This window comes from Pipistrellus hanaki, assembly GCF_964339955.1.
Source record: "Pipistrellus hanaki genome assembly, chromosome: 16".
NCBI lineage: Eukaryota > Metazoa > Chordata > Mammalia > Chiroptera > Vespertilionidae > Pipistrellus > Pipistrellus hanaki.
Window position 1 is genome coordinate 11,937,673 of NC_140518.1, and position 19,715 is coordinate 11,957,387.

Sequence of the window (19,715 nt, forward strand, 5' to 3'; positions counted from 1 at the left end):
CTGATGCTTTCCAAAATCTGTGTCCCATGTCTACACAGGCCAGTTACGTCTTTGGCCATGGGCTCCTCTGTCGTCTCTTGTCTCCCCTGAAAGGGTGCACTTTCCAGGCCTAGAGTGAAAGGGTCCCTTGGAGAGGAACACAGTATCTCGTGGCGAAGACAGTGGGTCTGCTGTCTCTGTCACTTAACAGTTCTACCACCTTGGACTTTTCGATGTCATCTCTTTGTGACCTGAGTTGGCTTCCTTATCCATAAAACGGAGGTAACAGTACCTACATTATGGAGCTGTGAGGAGGATTGAGGGAGTGTGTAGAAGTAAAGCGCCCAGAGGAGTTCCTGGCAGATAGTAGTTGCTCAATAAATCTGGCCATTATTCGTTATTGTGTAAGTTCAGTAACAATGAACAAAGATTTTTCTTCCCCATTTTCCTGTTAGTGGGGTTTGAATCTGATCTCAAAATTTGTGCCTCTAGTCTTTCAAGGAAGTATAATGAGGTTTATATATTTTATTTTTAAAATTTTTTTTGTTTATTGATTTTGAGAGAGGGAGGGAGGAAGAGAGAGAGAGAGAGAGAGAGAGAGAGAGAGAGAGAGAGAGAGAGAGAGGTTGTTCCACTTACTTATGCATTCATTGGTTGATTGTGTACATGCTCTGACCAGGGATCAAACCTGAAATCTTAGCATATCGGGATGACACTAATCGGAGCTAATGAGTTAGGGCTAAGTTTGTGTGTGTGTGTGTGTGTATATATATATTATTGATTTTTTTACAGAGAGGAAGGGAGAGAGATAGAGAGCTAGAAACGTCGATGAGAGAGAAACATCAACAAGCTGCCTCTTGCACACCCCCTATTGGAGATGTGCCCGCAACCAATGTACATGCCCTTGACTGGAATTGAACCTGGGACCTTTCAGGCAGCAGACCAACTCTCTACCACTGAGCAATACCGGCTTCGGCAAGTTTGTATATTTTAACCTTCTTCTTAAGGTTGTTTTGTTTAACAGTACTATGTATAGAGCTAATGCAACTTGCTATATCCAATAGTAATAAAAGCAATAGCTAACATTTATAATATTTATTTTTATTGAGATTAATTGCCATAACACTTTATAAGTTTAAGATAAACAAGATATTGGTTGGACACATTTTTATGTTGTAGTGTGACTATCTCAAGTCACATAATTATAATTTCTTTTTTTGTGTGTGTGGTAAGAACAACTAAGATCTAGTCTCTGAGAAACTTGATGTTTATAATACAGAATTATTGGCGATATACACTATGTTGTCCTCTTGATCTCCAGAACTTTTTAATCTACTAGATGCAAGTTCATAACCTTAAACCACATGTGTCACACACAAGGCCCGCGGGCCAAATCCAGCCCGCCAGGCCTTGCAATGTGGCCCGCACCGCGCTGTCATCACTGCACTCCGCTGTCAGTTTATGACATTGTCACTTTATGACTGTTCAGTAAACCATTCGGCCCGCGATTTAGGCTGGATTTTAGATTTTGGCCCCTTCTCTGATTGAGTTCGACACCCCTACTAAACAATATCTTCTCAACCCCCTGGTCCCCAACTGCTGTACCCACTTCTCTTCTCTCCACTTCAGTTTTTTTAGATTCCACATATAAGTGACATTACCTAGTATTTGTCTTTCTCAGCTGACTTATCTCACTTAGCATGATGCCCTCAAAATTCATCCATGTTGTCACAAATGGCAGGATTTCCTTCTTTCTCATGGCTGAATAACATTTCATTGTGTGTATATCCCACATTTTTTTCCATTCACCCTTTGATAGATACTTAGGTTGTTTCCATATCTTGGTTGTTATGAATAATGCTGCAATAGACATGGGTGTGCAGATAGCTCTTTGATAAGTTATTCTATCAGTGTTTGTTGTTTAACATATCCACCCAAAATTTAATGGTAGAAAACAATAACCATTTATATAATTAAACATTCTTTTTTTAAATATATATTTTATTGATTTTTCACAGAGAGAAAGAGAGAGGGACAGAGAGTTAGAAACATCGACGAGAGAGAGTCATTGATTAGCTGCCTCTTGCATACTCCCTACTGGGAATGTGCCCCCAACCAAGGTAAATACCCTTGACCGGAATCGAACCTAGACTTTTCAGTCCGCAGGCTAATGCTCTATCCACTGAGCCAAACCAGTTTCGGGTAGCTAAACATTCTATAAGTTGTATTGGTTGTCTGCCCTGGGACAGCCTGAGTGATCTCTGCTGGGTTTACTCAAGCAAGGCATCCAAATGGGAAAGGAGGAAGTAAAACTGTCAGTATTTGCAGATGATATGATATTGTACATAGAAAATCCTAAAGATCCTATCAAAAAACCCCTACTATATCTAATAAATGAACTTGGCAAAGTAGTGGTATACAGAATTAGTGTTCATAAATTCATTTTTATACACCAATAATGAACTATAAGAAAGAGAAAGTAAGGGGAAAAAATCCATTTACTATTACAACAACAACAACAACAACAAAAATAAGGCAGCTAGAAATAAATTTAGCCAAGGTGGTAAAAGACCTGTAATAAGAAAATTATCAGATACTGAAGAAAGAAATTGAGGGAGAGACAAATAAGTGGAAGCATATACTGTGCTCATTGATAGGAAAAATTAAGACCATTATTAAAATGATGCAGAGTTAGTCATTTCTTCAGAGGGAATAAAAATATACAGCTGTTTCCTTGCCCTGGAAGCTAGACAGAGCAAAAGGCTGCAGGAAAAAGCTGGCTGAGCTGCCCCTGGAATGATCCCAAACACAATGTTCCTTTCCAGGCCTGAAAATCGACGGACACTGTCCAATACAATGTGATTGTCCATGATCGCTGATGCATCTTCTATTACTAACAGATTAAATTCCTCCCTGGACCGAGACCTTTTTCTCTTCCTCAGTGCACTTTCAAGCTTAGGTTTATATTTCTGGACATCCTCTACTGTGTTGCAAATCACAGCAATATCCTTGCAGGAATATCCATCTTCCAAAAGTGAATGGCATTTTTTTGTTATTTTATTCACGATCTCTTCCATATTATTGTACTTAAGAAATTTTAAGTTGCCTGGAACATCTCGAGACCATTCAGCTTCACTGAATATGTTCAGGGACTGGGAGGGAATGTTAGGTGGTGGATTTTCTCTGACTTCGTGCATTATTTCTTGCAGGTAGTTGGCTATTTCCTCTGCATTGCGGACCACTCTGATGAGCTCTTCTCTTGGGTACTGGTCTTGAAGGTCAGGGAGGCCAATGGGGTACACGTGACTGGTCTGAAAGTAGTCCAGAAAGATCCAGAGAATTCCACGGCCACCCTTTCCTCTCCGAGTGATGGCTTTTGCCTTCTCATACCAGTACCCATTTTCAGTGCGGAAATTCTGAGCTTCGTCGATGACGATGTGTTGAATGTTTTCAAAGTTTGAATTTGTTATAAAGGCTTTTCGGGTCACTGCCTGGCAGATACCTTTTTTACTGTAAAAATTAAAAAGACACAATCAGGTTTTCTCTAAGTATATAAAGGAGGAAAATTACTTTATCATACTCCTATAAACACAGGACTGTTGTTACAGATCAATTTACCACCCTATTGTCAGGGAACAAAGTGGTATCCTATCCAGTTTTGCCCAGTGGAGAGAGCATAGGCCTGTGGACCGAAGGATCTTGGGTTCGATTCCGGTCAAGGGCAAGTACCTCAGTTGCAGGCTCCTCTCCAGCCTGAACCCTTCCCAACCAATCAATGTGTCATTGATATTTACTTCTGTCTTTCCCTCTCTCTTCCACTCTTTTAAACATCAACGGGAAAATATCCTCAGATGAGGATTTCAAAAAAAAGGAACAAAGTGATTTGAGTAGAGGGAGACATGGAATGATTTCAAACTGAACCTCATTTGGTGTCAACGAGACCCAACAGCTTACCGAATAAATTCCTTCAGAGGTTGGTTCTCAGAAACATAGAGAATTTCATTTATCTCACAACCCATCGTATTCTTGATCTTCTCTATGATCTTCATGGCCACGATAGTCTTCCCTGAGCCAGGTAAACCATGGATAAACAATTCTGGGGTCTTGCGGAAGTTTTTTGAGATGATCTCATACTGTTGGACCGTGAGCAGATTTAAAATCTCACAGCCAAGCTGGTCACTCAGGAAAGACCTGAAGCTGAGCAAGACAATCACAAGGGACTGCAGCAAGGCTTCCATTTGCTTGGTGTCTGCAAGGTAGTAGGACTCAGGGTACTTAATCAGAGAGTCTGAACCTTCAAAGCACTCCGCATTGCTCTCAGGACTCAGATGGAGGACCTTGGCCATGACACACAGCTTCCCGGTGTAGCCCCCCATGTTCACCAGCTTCTGCTTCAAGGTAAAGGCGGTACGGGTGCAGTACAACTGCCCATCTGCATCCTGCTCCCTGAGAATGGTATAGAGAATTGGGGGGCTGTTCTGTGTTACCAGCAGAGCATCGCAAATGACTCCCTGTTTCTCTTGCAAGTTCAGGTCCACAGCCCAGCTTCTGGAAAGGATCAAAATCCCTCGGGAGAAAGGATGCATTTGCTTCTTTATTAATTCCTCCAAGCCTTCATGCTCTGAGCACAGCTCCTCCAAGAGAGATTCAGGAGTAAATTGCAAGTCTTCTGAAGATACTAGATATGGAAAGAGTTATAAATGTAAGGTCAATATCATATTTATTTGCATGATTAAATGTAATAAAAGTAATTATTATACTTATACTCAATCATAATTAATCTTATGATAAATTAAATATTTTTGGTATATGTTCTTTTATAAATATTATCTATAATCATAAAATGGTAATATACTAATTAGATTGGACATCATCCTGGACAAAGCCAGGGCCAGAGGGAAGCCCGGGTCCCAGGTGCCTGCTGGAGGCCTGAGGAGGGAAGCAGGTGCCAGCAGCTGAAGAAAGGAATGCATCAGGCCTCTAGTTGTTTTATAATAAAGGAAAAGAAGTCTTGAAAACCTGGCACACTTCATCTATGTGCTTATTATGTTTATAACCTTGGGAAATTCTTTAGTTTCTCTAAGACTATACCCGCATCTGTAAAACAAACCAAAAAAAAAAAAAAAAAAAAAAAAAAAAAAAAAAAAAAAAAAAAAAAAACCAAAAAAAAAAAACACACCACATTAACAAATAGCACATTTCTCATGGTGAGGAATAAATAAAATAGCATAAAATATCTGGTTCGTTGTAGCTGCTCGGGAAATGTTAGTTCTGTTGAATCTCAATTTTTCCCTGAACAGTTCCCATAGATGGAGGTAGCAGAAGCCCTGCCTGGAAGAAGGTGCTCAGTAAGTATTTTCGGAGAAGATGGAGCCATGTTAAACCTTTTATTCACAGAGAATTCCCTGTGGTCCTGGCCTGAGAGACCCTGGAGTTGGGCCCTGAGCTAACCCTCCTGAAGCTAAACTCTGGTATCACTCACAGAGCAGGGTGAGACTGTATCCATCACAAAGTCTCCCTTTGTCAAGAGGGAGCAAGGAACAATGATGTGACATGAGAATAATGTAGGGTTTTAAACTTCTTTCAGTGGTCATTTGTTCAAAGATTGGGGGAGGGAGTGAAGAGACTGTTTTATCCTGTGCGCTGGTGTCAGATTTGTAGTGGTAATTTTAAGTGAAATTAGCCAAAGTTCATTGGTAATTGTTTATTGTCTGCTGTTGCTGATGTTTTCTCACTTGTACCCGGTGTTTACAAGACTTGATTATGTCTGCAACCTGGATGATAGCCACTGGGAGATGGCATCCATTATGAAACATCCAGGGGAAACACACTGCTTAGAATGGATGAAATAGAATAATATAAGGATATGTTTAAAATAGAACTTTAGAAACAAAAAGAAGTATAAAATAAGAAAACATGCTGAAACCGGTTTGGCTCAGTGGATAGAGCGTTGGCCTGCGGACTGAAGGGTCCCGGGTTCGATTCTGGTCAAGGGCATGTACCTTGGTTGCGGGCACATCCCCAGTGGGGGGTGTGCAAGAGGCAGCTGTTCTCTCATCGACGTTTCTAACTCTCTATCCCTCTCAATTCCTCTCTGTGTAAAAATTAATAAAATATATATATATTTTTTTTTTTTAAAAAAAGAAAACATATCATTTGTTGCTTGTTCTAGCGGGATTACAGACATCTCTGGGTCTCTCAATTGTGCAAGGGAGATATACTCATTGATTCTCCTTTTTATGAGAAAACTGGAATTCAGACAGGTCAAGTGAGTTGCCCATGGCCACACCCGTAGGAAATGGCAGAGCCAGCATCCAAACCCAAGCCTCAGGGACTATTGCGGTTTCTACTCTACTGCACTGCCCTGCATATCACCATTACTATCCCTCCTGATAAATGGAGAAAAGCACTAAAGAATTTCAAAGCAGGTGTGTTTTATCTCATCATTGAATAGGTCTCACTTTAACTATATAATAAAACATGCTTCCTTAAAAAATTATGTCAAGGCAAGAAGTCCCTTTCAGCCTAGCCAGTTTAGCTCAGTGGTTGGAATATTGGCCTGGGGACAAAAGGATTGCATGTTAATAGCATGTACCTCAGCTGCAGGTTCAATCCCTGGCCCTGGTTGGGGTGAGAGCAGGAGGCAACCAATTGATGTGTCTCTATCACATTGATGTTTTTCTCTCTCCCTCTCACTCTCTTGCCCCACTTCCCCATCCCTTCCATTCTTTTTAAAAATCAATGGGAAAATATCCTCACTCCTTGGGTGAGGATTAAAAATGATCCTTTATATTTTTGGTACAATTCCTGAAAATTTGAATTTTAAAAAATGTATTTTTATTGATCTCAGAGAGGAAGGGAGAAGGAAAGAGAGATAGAAACATCAATGATGAGAGAGAATCATTGATAGGCTGCCTTATGCACACCCCCTGATAGGGATCAAGCCCACAACCTGGGCATGTGCCCTAGACTGGGATTAAACCTGGAACCCTTCATTCCACAGGCTGATGTGATGCTCTAGCCACTGACACAAACTGGCTGGAGCAAAAATTTTATTTTTATATAAGAAAAATAGATTGTTGCATATAATCTGCTGTTTTGTTTTAGTTATAATTTATTCCATGGTAATAAGCTCTACTAAAATATAGCTTATTGAGTTTTGAAAATAGTTACCAATGTTTATGCTTACTCTTGTATCTAATACAATTTATTGTGGACAATTTTAAAATATAAATTTGATATGCAAATGAATGGAAAAACCTCTCATGTTCCTGCTGGGAATCAAACCTGGGACCTTTCAGTCCAAAGGTCGATGCTCTATCCACTAAGCCAAACCAGCTAGGGCTTGTGTTACAACTTGATATAAATCTTTATTCTTTTTTATATTAATAGCAGCTACTTCTCTGGAAAATATGGCAGAGGTGGGCAATTTTTTGTTTCTGTTGGTGCAGTGTATGCCTCTAGTTCACTAGGTAAAAAGATTTCCAGTCTAGATGGATGGATATCAAAATCATGTGAGTAACCTTGATAAAAATGTACATTGAGACATATTATCCCAGATAGTCTAAGTTCTTGAGTCTGGAGTGAGGAACCCAGTGTCTGTACTTTTAAAAGTAACCAGAAATACTGCTGATCAGTGTAATTTGAGAACTTAAAGACCAAGTAACAATAGTCTTTAAGGATAATAACAATCCTGGATTCCATCTGTGGTACTGCCTCAGCCAGTGGGGTCAGTGAAGATTCATTTCTAAATTACTTATTACCAATATACTGGTAGCATCATCATCTTGTACACATAGGTTTGGAGAGTACATTTTCAGGATGTTAAAAAACAAGCATAACCATTTAACACCCCCTGCACCCCCCTTTATCCTAGCATAGAAACTGGCTGGTGTCAAGTAGGCAAACCACAGTTTCTACCTGAAAATAAAAGTCGCTGGAGATCTTTCTTGTGTTCCAGGCCTTTCTTGGAGTACACTGGGCTGCTACGAGGAGGCCTGCTAGACAGACTCAGCTGAGATTCAAAGTCTTCGGACAAATTCTGAAGCTCTTAAGAAAAAAAAAAAATCTCACGTTATTCTGACGTTAGTCCATCTTTTCACCACTGCAAGAAGCCTTACAAGTAGGTGTGTTCTATGACTGTCTAGGTCAGTGGTCGGCAAACGAGTCACATGCTGCTCTTTGGCCCCTTGAGTTTTTAGCAAAGGCCAGCTTAGGAGTATCCTAATTAAGTTAATAACAACGTACCTACCTATATAGTTTAAGTTTAAAAAATTTGGCTCTCAAAAGAAATTTCTATTCCTAACCGGTTTGGCTCAGTGGATAGAGCGTCGGCCTGCGGACTGAAGGGCATCTACCTTGGTTGCAGGCACATCCCCAGTGGGGGGTGTGCAGGAGGCAGCTGATCAATGTTCCTTTCTCATCGATGTTTCTAACTCTCTATCCCTCTCCCTTCCTCTCTGTAAAAAAATCAATAAAATATATTTAAAAAAAAAAGAAATTTCTATCATTGTACTGTTTATATTTGGCTCTCTTGACTAATGAGTTTGCCGACCACCAGTCTAGGTGGTGTGATTTGAGAGATAATGGCAAGATAATGCTCTACTCACCCTGTGCAGACACATTCTTTATTGCATATGGAGGTTGCCAAAATTCAACAACCAAGAGACATTATTTGGAAGTTTGAATGTGTTTCCCATTCAATATAATTCTTCACTCTCTATGTCTAGCTAGCATTTCATTTGTATTTCTTTGGTGTAAATCTTCCCATCACAGACAGTTTCAAGCTACCAATGAAACTGACATCACTAAGTGCAGAATTGATAAGAAACACAATAGCACAGCCTTTTACAGTATTTCTACCATAGAGATACAATAGATGTAAAAAAAACTCACAAGCAAAGATACTATTAAAATGTAGTAAATCATTCAGAAGTCCTGAGTTTGCATTTGTTACATTTGTTTTAAATATAATTTAATTATAAGTTTATATAATAATGACTGTGTTTAACAACTGGTTCACAAAAATTCTCGAAATATTAATAAATGATCCTTGAACCAGTAAGAGCTACTACAAAGCAACAATTGCCCCAAATTTTCTTTTCATCTTCTGATGTGAAAACATTGCCTATTATAAGACACTTGATTTGGGCTTCTAATTACCTGGCAAAATTTTACCATGTATGGAAAGCAGGATACTGGGAGATTTGAATAATAGAGTCTAGTGGGAGTGAGAAGTTCAAAGCTGTAGGAACCAAAGGAAAGCCTGTTCAGTATGAGGTGCTAGAGCAAGAAAAGGGCAGGGAGGGCGGTATTTTCCCCTCTCACCTGGGTCTGTGTCCGTCATCATGTCTATCCATTCCTTAGTTGTCAGGCAGCAGACTTCCCCGTCTTTCACCATCCATGACCTGGGGGCTTCTGAGAACACTGCACCACAGAATGGCTCCACTTTGATCGCACAAACATAACCTTTCAACTCCTCCTTGGCAAACACATTCAAGAATCTGACTGTGAAAGTTATCTGGCATTGGGATTGGCAAAAATGGGCACGAGGTAATTTTTTTATTGCTTCTTCTATTACTTTTTCCAAATCCTCACGCTTTATGTTTCTTTCAGCACACCCCAAAACCTTCCTACTCTTATCCTCCACCCCAATAAAAAGATAGCCTCCATCAGTGTTTGCAAATGCAGCTATATACTTTGGAACCATCTCTTTTATACGGACTAGAGTTTTTTCCGTAGAAAACTGTTTAAACTCTACGTATTGAGACTCAGGAAAGGGCAGGATTTCACCATACTCAAGCCGGTCTTTTTGGAAAATTAGGTGAGCAGGATTCGAGTCATGGAAGTTTTGATTTGCATCCCTGAGAATTTTACTAGAAGGTTCTTCCCGTAAACATTTTGCGTTTCTTTTCTTGTTTTTCAGAAAATTAAATGCTTCTCTTGAATCCATGGGAAGTACCGAGGTGGCAGATCTACGGTGTAATGAAGAATCCAGGCTGCAAATGCGGGGCTTGAAACGATCTTCAGGAGGAAAGTCAGTGTTCCAAGATTTGACAAAAATGTAAAAACACCTCCCGTGTTGATTAGTCTCAAAGAAAGCCTGGAAGTCTGAAGATGGAGTAAGTGTTCTCAAAGACTCTTCTAAATCCAGCCCCATCTCCACAGGATGCTCATCGCTGTTAGCCATTTCCATCCGAATCACTCCTCCTCCTGAATTTAATAAAGCACAGGCAGCCCGGGCCACTTTCTCCTGCTCTTGATCTCTCTGAGTTTTCTGCAGCTTCTTTCTGTTTCCTTCCCCAAGAGTTACTTCTCCGACATTGATGACCAAGTCTGGGTAAGAAGAGTCTACCACCAAAGATGGATTATGTTTCTTCATGTTTGTTCTGCAACAGAAACCATTAAAACATATCTCATGTTGATGAAGAAGTACATTACATAGAACATAAAAATGCATTCACTCATTAATTTACCTGAAAATATTTATTGATTCCTGCTAAGTGCTGGGGCTGGAGATTAAGTGGTAGATAAAAAATGAGTCCTAGCCAGTTTGGCTCAGTGGATAGAGCATCAGTCTGTGGACTGAAGGGTCCCAGGTTCAATTCCGGTCAAGGGCACATGCGCAGGTTTAGGCTTGATCCCCAGTGGGGGGCATGCAGGAAGCAACCTATCAATGATTCTCTCTCTCTCTCTCTCTCTCTCTCTCTTTCTTTCTCTCTCTCTCTCTTTCTCCTTTCTTCTCTGAAATCAATAAAAATATACTTAAAATATATTTTAAAAAAAAGAAATTTCTATCATTGTATTGTTTATATTTGGCTCTGTTGACTAATGAGTTTGCCGACCACTGGTCTAGGTGATGTGACTTGAGAGATAATGGCAAGATAATACTCTATTCACCCTGTGTATACACATGTCTTTATTGCATATGGAGGTTGCCAAAATCCAACCTCTTATAATAGGCAATGTTTTCACATTTAAAAAAAGAATATTTAGCGAAACCGGTTTGGGTCAGTGGATAGAGCATTGGCCTGCGGACTGAAAGGTCCCATGTTCGATTCCGGTCAAGGGCATCTACCTTGGTTGCGGGCACATCCCCAGTAGGAGGTGTGCAAGAGGCAGCTGATTGATGATTCTCTCTCATCGATGTTTTAACTATCCCTCTCTCTTCCTCTCCGTAAAAAATCAATAAAATATATATATTAAAAAAGAATATTTATGGGCATTTTGCTGTGTCAACAGCCTCACCAGCCCTCACTCATTTGCATGCAGTCATTCCCTACCCTCAAGCCCCTTTTTGTCACTTTCTTCATCTTGTCAACTGGAGGAGCCAGTTCTCAATGCTGCATTCTGGGGACACAGATCTATCTAGCCTGCTTGTTGCTTAAGGGAAGTAAAGAGGCTGCACCTAGGAGAAAGCGTTGCCACCTGAGAGGAATGCACCACCCTACCCACCCACTCACCTGTCCCTCTGCCTGCTTCTGTGAAAGAATCAAAGGAGCTACGTCATTATTGAATTTCGTGTTGAAGACAGTAAAGATGTAAATTTTGAAATAGTCAAACATATTCATTTGTCTTGGAGAAAGTGATAAATTTAACATTTAAATGAATTGGTCTTTTTCACTGTACTGAGACAAATGATTCCAAGAATAAAAGAAGAAACAGAAATAGATCAATTTTATATTGTTAATAAAAAGGAGAATCTGGGTGGAGAAACCAAGATGACAGCATAGGTAAACACCTAACTGTGCCAGTACCAGGCTGTTTTGAGAACAGTGGCTTTGTAATACAGCTTGAAATCTGGTACTGCAATCCCTCCTACTTTATTCTTCTTTCTCAGGATTGCTGTGGCTATTCGGGGTCTTTTTTTTAATTCCAAATGAATTTTTGGAGAGTTCTTTCTAGGTCTGTGAAATAAGCTGTTAGTATTTTAATGGGGAGTGCAGTGAATCTATAGATTGCTTTGGGTAGTATGGACATTTTAATTATGTTGATTCTACAAATCCATGAACATGGTATGTTCTTCCATCTGTTTACGTCTTCCTCTATCTCTTTTTTCAGTATCCTTTCGTTTTCCGCTATTTCTTTTTTCAGTGTCCTGTATAGGTCTTTTATCTCCTTAGTTAAGTTTATTCCTAGGTATCTTAATTTTTTTGGTGCAATGGTAAATGGGAGATCAACAGAAGGACTTGTATGCATGCATATAAGCACAATCAACAGATGCAAGACCCTGGGGGGAGGGAAATGAGGGCAGATGCTGGGGGGTAGGAGAGGCAATGGGGAGGTCAGTTGGGGGGTAAAAATAAAGGAAATATATGTACTACTTGTAATATCTTAAAACAATAAAATAAAAATTAAAAAAGTAGATCTGTAATAGCAAATTATATATTCACTTTGCTGCAGTTGGAAAATAAAGTGTGATTTTACTTAAATAAAATTAAATGTGTCTTTCTCTATTTAAAAAAAACATATGTATAAAAATATAGCTAATATTGTGAGAATAAACAAATAATCTTTTCTGTCAAAGAACAGATAAGGGAGCCACCATTTTGGCTCCCATGACTTCCAGCTCCCCTGGGGGTCGCCATCTTAGGCTCTGTCTTACCTCTCCCCTTCCTCTGAGTTAGCCAATCATGTAATAATGGGAATCTGAGCTCTGAGCCCTGACCAACAAGTCAGAGTTCAGAGTGAGGGGATGGAAGACCTGTGTTAGGAAATAAAACCCAAGTGGACTTCCTTGGCGATGAATTTCCAGCTGACAACAGCACACTCTGCACAGGAGTAAATTTGCCTTGCTGATCCAGTTTCAAGTGTTTGTCTCATTCCTGTGACGTTGTTGAGAGCATTTCTAACAACATCATACTCAATGGTGAAAAACTGGATTCTTTCCCACTAAGATCAGGAACAAGGCAAGGATATTCCCTTTCACCACTCTTATTCAACAGTAGAGGGCCAGTGCATGAAAATTCTTACACTGGTGGGGATGTCCCTCAGCCAGGCCTGCCCCTCTCACTGTCCAGGAGCCCTCAGGGGATGTCCTCCTCAGCGGGAGGCAACTGGGCCAATCAGGAGAAGGTTGCTGTCCCTATCACCCCACTGCTGCTGCCACTGCCAGCTGCCACAGCTGCAGGTCCTTGGCCCTCACTTCTTAGCTTTAGCCCCACAGCGATCTGGGGCCAGGCCAGCTGGGGAATGGCTGGGGAGGTTGAGGCACAGCAGGTTGCACCCTGTCTAGCCACTGTGCAGGCGTGGCACTGAGACCTTGGGTTTGCTAATGACATTTCAGATACAATACCAAAAGCATGATCCATGAAAAAGTTGATGTTGGACTTCATTAAAATCAATAACTTGCACAAAAGACGGTTATGAGAATGAAGAGGAAATTTTTGTAAAGTACATACCTGATAAAGTATTGGTATCTAAAATATACAAAGAACTCTTAAAACTCAACAATAAAACAACCCAAATCTTAAAATGGGCAAATCATAAGGACAGACATCTTACCAAAAAAGATATAGAGATGGCAAATAAGTATATGAAAAGATTCATCATCAGGAATTTGCTAATTAACACAATAATGAATACCACAACACACCTATTAAAATGGTTTAAAAAAGAAAACAAAAACCCAACAACATGAAAAATGGTACAGCCACTTTAAAAGACATTCTAGTTTCTTACAAAATTAAACATATTATTACCATACTCATGGATTTGAGGTAATGGGGTAACAAAACTTAAGGGAACAAGAGGAGTGTTTGTTATATTTGTACTTAAGTTTCTTATTATTGCTGTTGTTAAACACACAGACACACACTGCACCAACTCAAATTGCATATATCACAGAATAAATGGTTTCACATACAAGAAACATCATGAACAGATATAAAATATGACATGGGCAATTAATACAAAGTCAAATATATCGCAATACATTAAACATGTGTTTGATACTATTTACAAATTATTCTAGAGAAGCATTACTTAAAAAGAGTCACAGGAGTGGGGGACATCTGTAATAGTGTAAAAAAAAAAAAAATAGTAACAGGAACATGTTTTAACTTAAGAAAGCCTTGCTGCAGCCGAAGCCGGTTTGGCTCAGTAGTAGAGTATCGGTCTGTGGACTGAAGGGTCCCGGGTTCGATTCCGGTCAAGGGCATGTACGTTGGTTGCGGGCACATCCCCGGTGGGGGGCGTGCAGGAGGCAGTTGGTCAATGTTTCTCTCTCATCGACGTTTCTAACTCTCTATCCCTCTCAATTCCTCTCTGTGTAAAATCAATAAAATATATTTAAAAAAAAAAAAAAAAAGCCTTGCTGCAGCATCAGTATACACACTGCCTGCCTCCTCCTTCCTGCCCTTCGATCCCTCGCCTCCCACCTTCCCGCCTCCCGCCTCCTCCCCGCCTGCCCGCCTCCCCCCCCAACCCCCCCGCCTTCCCCCCCTCCTCCCCGCCTCCCCGCCTCCCGCCTCCCCGCCTCCCTCCTCCTCCCCGCCTCCCTCCTCCTCCCCGCCGCCTCCCTCCTCCTCCCCGCCTCCCCGCCCCCCCGCCCCTCCCTTGCGCGCTCCTGACCAGCACCTCCGCCCAGTGTTGCAGCTTCGCTATGGCTCCGCCACCGCCAACCGAGATGTCCAAGGTCAGCGCCGCTCTCGCGAGTTCTGCCAGCGGGAGTTCTGCCAGCGGGGCTCCTGCAGGGCAGCGTGGGCACCGCAGCTCGGGGTCCGGGGCCAGAGCTGGTGTGTGTCTGAGTGTGTGCTGCTCTGGAAATGCGGCCTAAATAAGGTGACCAGACGTCCCGCTTCAGTCTTTCCAAAAATCGGGACTTTTTTAAAACGCCGCGGGACGCGAGACAAATTGTTCAAAAGCGGGACGTCTGCTCACCTTACTAAGGAGTGGCTTGGCGGGTGGGGAGCCTCTGCCCGCGGCCCCACCGGGAAGAACGGAATCAGCAAATAGGTTAGGGTCCCCTGGGACTCAGAAGATTAGGGCCCACAAACAGGCATCCTAGATCCCGGCTCTGCTGCCCCAAGCATATGCTGTGTGTATTTCACACAGACGAGGAGTGATGTCCTGCTCAGAGTTAAGCCCGGGATTTACGTGAGCTCCTCGGGTTTCTTTCTTTCCCCCACCTCATTGCCTAATTACTGTCTTCAGTAGTTTGTTCACACACATACGGAAATCGTCTACTTAATTTGGGTCTAAATCATCATCTTACATTTATGGCTGAAATAATGGAAACATTTATGTTGTCATAGTGGCTGTGCCAATGGATGTCTAGAGAATATATGTAGGTGTTGCTTGTGCCTTGTAAAATAAACATCTGTTGTTACAGATCATCGTTTTCCTATCCTAGAATGCCAATTATTTCTCAACTACCCACCTGCTGAAGTATTCATAGTTATACTGCATATTCATTCGTGCCCCAACACTAGAAAGATTTGAAGAAGCAACTTGTTGAAAAGCACTTTCTGGTGCTTTTGATTAATGTTGGTAAACAAAACAGCACACGTACTTTTGACACTTGCAAAAATAACCTGGAAAATCCAAATGGCTCAGAGCTTCCCAATCAATATAGCTTAAGTTTCTCCTGAGAATGAAAGTGAATATACTATGAAAACAAAAGCAAAAAAACAACAAAAAAACAGAAATAATTTGAACAGTCATCCCTTCCCGCCCAAGCTATAGCTCCTCCCTGTCCCCTTTGAAAGTTTTTTCCCCCCAGATCTTTGATTGCCTCGCCCTATATAACCCGCTTTACACTACTGTTTATCTCAGAACTCTGCCAGGTTTTCTGGACTGGAGTCCTGCATTGCTGGCCTGAACAAGGTGAGTCCCATCTACAGACCAGTTCTGTCTATTTCATTCATTTAAGAAATGTGTGGCTGTTTGAAATGGTGAGGCACCTCAGCCTCTCTTGCCTAAATATACAGGCAAGATATATTGGGAAGGGTCACAGGGTGGATTTTCGTGTTAGAGGGTTTTTTGTTGTTAATCCTCACCTGAGGATATTTTTCCATTGATTTTTAGAGAGAGAGAGGAAGGGAGGGAGGGAAGGAGGGAGAGAAACATTGATGTGAGAAAGACACATCCACTGGCTTCCCACAATGGGGGCCAGGGGATCAAACCTGCAATCCAGCAGTCCCGAACTGCCTCTGCTTGCTGGCTTGACCAGGAATCAAACCCTAGATCCTTCGGTGCAGGGGTGGGGTGGGTGACACTCTAATCACAGAGCACACTGGCCAGGACTGAGATGTATTTTTTTAAATCTCTATTTGAGACCATCCCTTCTGTTGAACTGCCAAGGCGTGGGCCTTTCCAGACAGTCTGCACTGACCTTGGGAATTAGAAGATTCCTCTGGGTTGGGATGTTAGATGGAAAACTCCTGGAGTCCGGATCTGTTCGGTCAGGACCGAGGACTGTGACAACCCTCAGCAGGAAGAGTCCCCGTGGAGAAAAGTGACTTGTGTAAGCTGTGGAGGGAAGTTATAAATCAATGTGATAAACAGAAGAAACTTAGAACGATAGCAATAGCATTTGCCGCCAAATCAATAATAGGAAATCCAGCAGAAAGCTCTTGTTTGGTTTCTTTCATATGTCCATCCATACAGATTTCAAGAATTATTACAGTATTAGAGACCTGGTGCATGAAATTTGTGCATGGAGTGGGGGAGGGGTCCCTCAGCCTGGCCTGCACCCTCTCCAATCCAGGACTCCTCCGGGGATGTCTGACTGCCAGGTTCAGCCTCATTCCGAAGTTGGACATCCCTCTCACAATTAGGACCACTGGCTTCTAACCACTTGCCTGCCTGCTTGCCTGATTGTCCCTAACTGCCTCTGCTTGCTGGCTTGATCGCCTCTTAACTGGTCCCCTGCCATCCTGATCACCTCCAACTTCCTCCCCTCCCCCTCACACTCCCCCTCCATCCGTGGCTTTGTCCGGAAGTCAGACATCTGGAAGATGTCCAATCAACCCGGGCTAATTAGTATATTACCCTTTTATTAGTACAGATGACTTTAGTAATCATTTTTAACTATGAGGAAACGTGTTGTGTCCTAGAGGAAATTTAGTTTAAGATGTCATGAACCAGTGTTTTATGCCGGTCTCATAAGACCCCCTTCAGCAATAATCATCAGGTAACTGAAAAACATAAAGGTTTTTTACTTACTGGACCTGTCAGTCACAAAGCACACTTAGAGTCACAAGGCGAGGTTTCAGTTAAAGAAAGAGGAATTGGCTTGATCTGCTTTTTACTGAAGCTGAAGTTGAAGGCGGAGCATAAGGTTTCGCGGGCTCATTCCTGATTGGTGGATTAGAGTGAGGAAGTTAAAGCAAGAGAAAATTTAAAGAGACAGCAGCCCAAATGATCAGTTATGAAATCAACCAAGATCTCTAAAACAAAGGAGTCTTAGTAGGAGGAGGTGGCCTATCTCTTTACCTTGTCACTTGGTTAGTAATGTGTTTATTCAAGACTGTCGTCTTTGAAGTAGATCCTCTTTGAAATGGATGCCTGGCATTTACGTGAGTCACTTACAGTGCAAAAGGAAAAATACATTACAGCTGAGATTGTGGGGCGGGCCTGGCAAGGCTAACTCCTGACTCCGTTTCATACTGTGGGCAGCGAGGAGCAGGACGGAGCTATCCTCCATTTTGTGTAACTGGACCCTAGCCCTCACCCAACCAATCAGGGTCAGCCAAAGCAGTGACATCACCACCCCTATAAAACCCCTTGACCTGTCGAAGTTCGGTCTCTCTTTGCCATGCTGTCGGCATGAGTGGGACAGAGCCCATGCTAGCATGGAAGAGGCTCTTTTGTTTATTGCATCGGACTCGGCTCCCTGGTGGTCCTTGGGGATCACGAAGTCCGGGCGAAACACAACTAAGTTCCCAATCTTTTAGCACACTTTTAAAAAAATGCAGATTCTGGGGCTCCTCCCTGGACGTACAGAATCTAACAGTGGATCTATTTTTAAGATCCCGGGTAATTCTGATCAGCCAGGAACTATTGTACTCCATTTCCACCTCCCATTATTACAATCTCCAGGCTCAGTTCAAGGTGGATTGTCACAGAAATTACTAGTATCACAGTCTGCCACAGAAATCCAATTTGTACCAAATCTGTTTCCAATATGGCCATCATTATCATTTCATGATGTTGCCTATGTGTGTCAAACAGAGTAACTCTGAGTGCAGAAAAATATTACAATCTATAAATTACCTGAAAACACAGCTTTTTTTTTTTTTTTTTTTAATCAAACTTGAGCCCTGGCTGTTGTGGCTCACTTGGTTGGGGCACATTTCCAGGTTGTGGATTTGATCCCTGGTTAGGTACGTGTGGGAGACAACCAATTCTCTCCCTCTCCCTTCTATAAGGTTCTCCCTCCTCCCAACTGGTGGGCGGAGTTATGACATTACTGGCACCTGTCACAGAGACATCTCCAAGACATTGAGCCATCAATCAGCGCCTGCCAAAGTGTCCTGGAGCCCTCCCCTTCCTGTTCTGCCCTGGGTCCAAACCTCTCCTGTTCCTCCCCTTAAAAAGACCCCCAGACCAGCCACATGCTGCTGATCCTCTATGTCCAGGTGGCAGCCCGGCTGGGTCCATCTCCCCTCCCAACTCCTTCAATTCTGATTTCTCTACCTCCGTAATGGTCCCGCTCATTACTGGGGAATAAACTTTACTTTAAAACTCCTTGGTGGTCAGTTTCCTGTGCCTCAAACCTTACACCTTTCTCTTTCTCTCTCAAAATCAATTTTATAAAAACACATAAAAATCATGCTCTAAAAATATCCGGTGAGAAAAACTCAACAGGGTCCAGAGGATGTCTTAACCATGTTTACAGAGGACTTAGTGTTGTGCTAAATCCTACACGTTGGTTATCTCTAGGAAGAAACTAAGCTTCAGAAAGGTTAAGTAACAAAGCTGATAAAGTGACATCTCCCAATCACTGAGTACTTGACTATTTATGTGCCAGGCACTGAGAACTGAGTTTAATAGCTACTGGTTGTAGGCACTTTGGTTTGTGCCAATCACATGAAACAAAGCACTTAATCTTCACAACAATCATCTGAGACATATAATTATTTCCGTTTTACAAAAGGAAGTTCAGCCTTAGCTTGTTTTGCTTAGCGCAGTGTTTCCCAAACTTTTTTTTTTTTTAATATATTTTTATTGATTTTTTACAGAGAGGAAGGGAGAGAGATAGAGAGGTAGAAATGTCAATGAGAGAGAAACACCGACCAGCTGCATCTTGCACACCCCCTACCGGGGATGTGCCCGCAACCAATGTACATGCCCTTGACCGAAATCGAACCTGGGACCTTTCAGTCCGCACTCCTACGCTCTATCCACCGAGCCAAACCGGTTTCGGCTGTTTCCCAAACTTTTGACATATGTGTACCCCTTCTATAATTTTCGTAACGCTGAGTACCCCTCGTACTCATGAGAACGTAGAATTAGGCGCAGCTAAGCACGGTGCAGTGCATATCCCCACCAAACTCTGGTGCAACGTATACCCCCACCAGACTCTTCCCGTGCCCCTGGGGGTACGCGTACCACACTTTGGGAAACACTGGCTTAGAGGATAGAGTGCCAGCCTGTGAGCCAGGTTCTATTTTGGTCAAGGGTACATGCCCTGATTGTGGGCTCGGTCCCCAGTGGGAGGGCAAGATTTTTTCTTTGTCCCTTTTTCTGTTTTTTTGTTTGTTTGTTTGTTTGTTTTGTTTTTTTCTGCATCC

The 19,715-nt window shown here is 42.0% G+C and overlaps 1 protein-coding gene across 13 annotated transcripts in view; it reads right to left on the reverse strand.

Moving 5' to 3' along the window:
* Nucleotides 1–1,543: 1,543 nt before the first annotated feature.
* The window catches only part of LOC311611337 (schlafen family member 11-like), a 38,086-nt gene continuing 19,914 nt past the window's right edge, over nucleotides 1,544–19,715 (reverse strand). Inside the window, exons 1-8 of one of the 13 annotated variants that reach the window (XM_084863424.1) lie at nucleotides 17,146–17,260; nucleotides 16,313–16,449; nucleotides 14,860–15,048; nucleotides 14,557–14,751; nucleotides 9,307–10,367; nucleotides 7,900–8,028; nucleotides 3,934–4,657; nucleotides 1,549–3,489 (exon numbers count right to left, since the gene is read on the reverse strand). In XM_084863424.1, coding sequence (XP_084719550.1) covers nucleotides 2,655–3,489; nucleotides 3,934–4,657; nucleotides 7,900–8,028; nucleotides 9,307–10,360 — 2,742 coding nt within the window. In that variant the 5' untranslated portion in view covers nucleotides 10,361–10,367; nucleotides 14,557–14,751; nucleotides 14,860–15,048; nucleotides 16,313–16,449; nucleotides 17,146–17,260 and the 3' untranslated portion in view covers nucleotides 1,549–2,654. Of the gene's footprint in view, nucleotides 3,490–3,933; nucleotides 4,658–7,899; nucleotides 8,029–9,306; nucleotides 10,368–10,454; nucleotides 14,245–14,556; nucleotides 14,752–14,859; nucleotides 16,450–17,145; nucleotides 17,261–19,715 lie in introns of those variants that run through there. The other 12 variants (XM_084863425.1, XM_084863416.1, XM_084863422.1 and 9 more) reach the window with 12 other exon arrangements.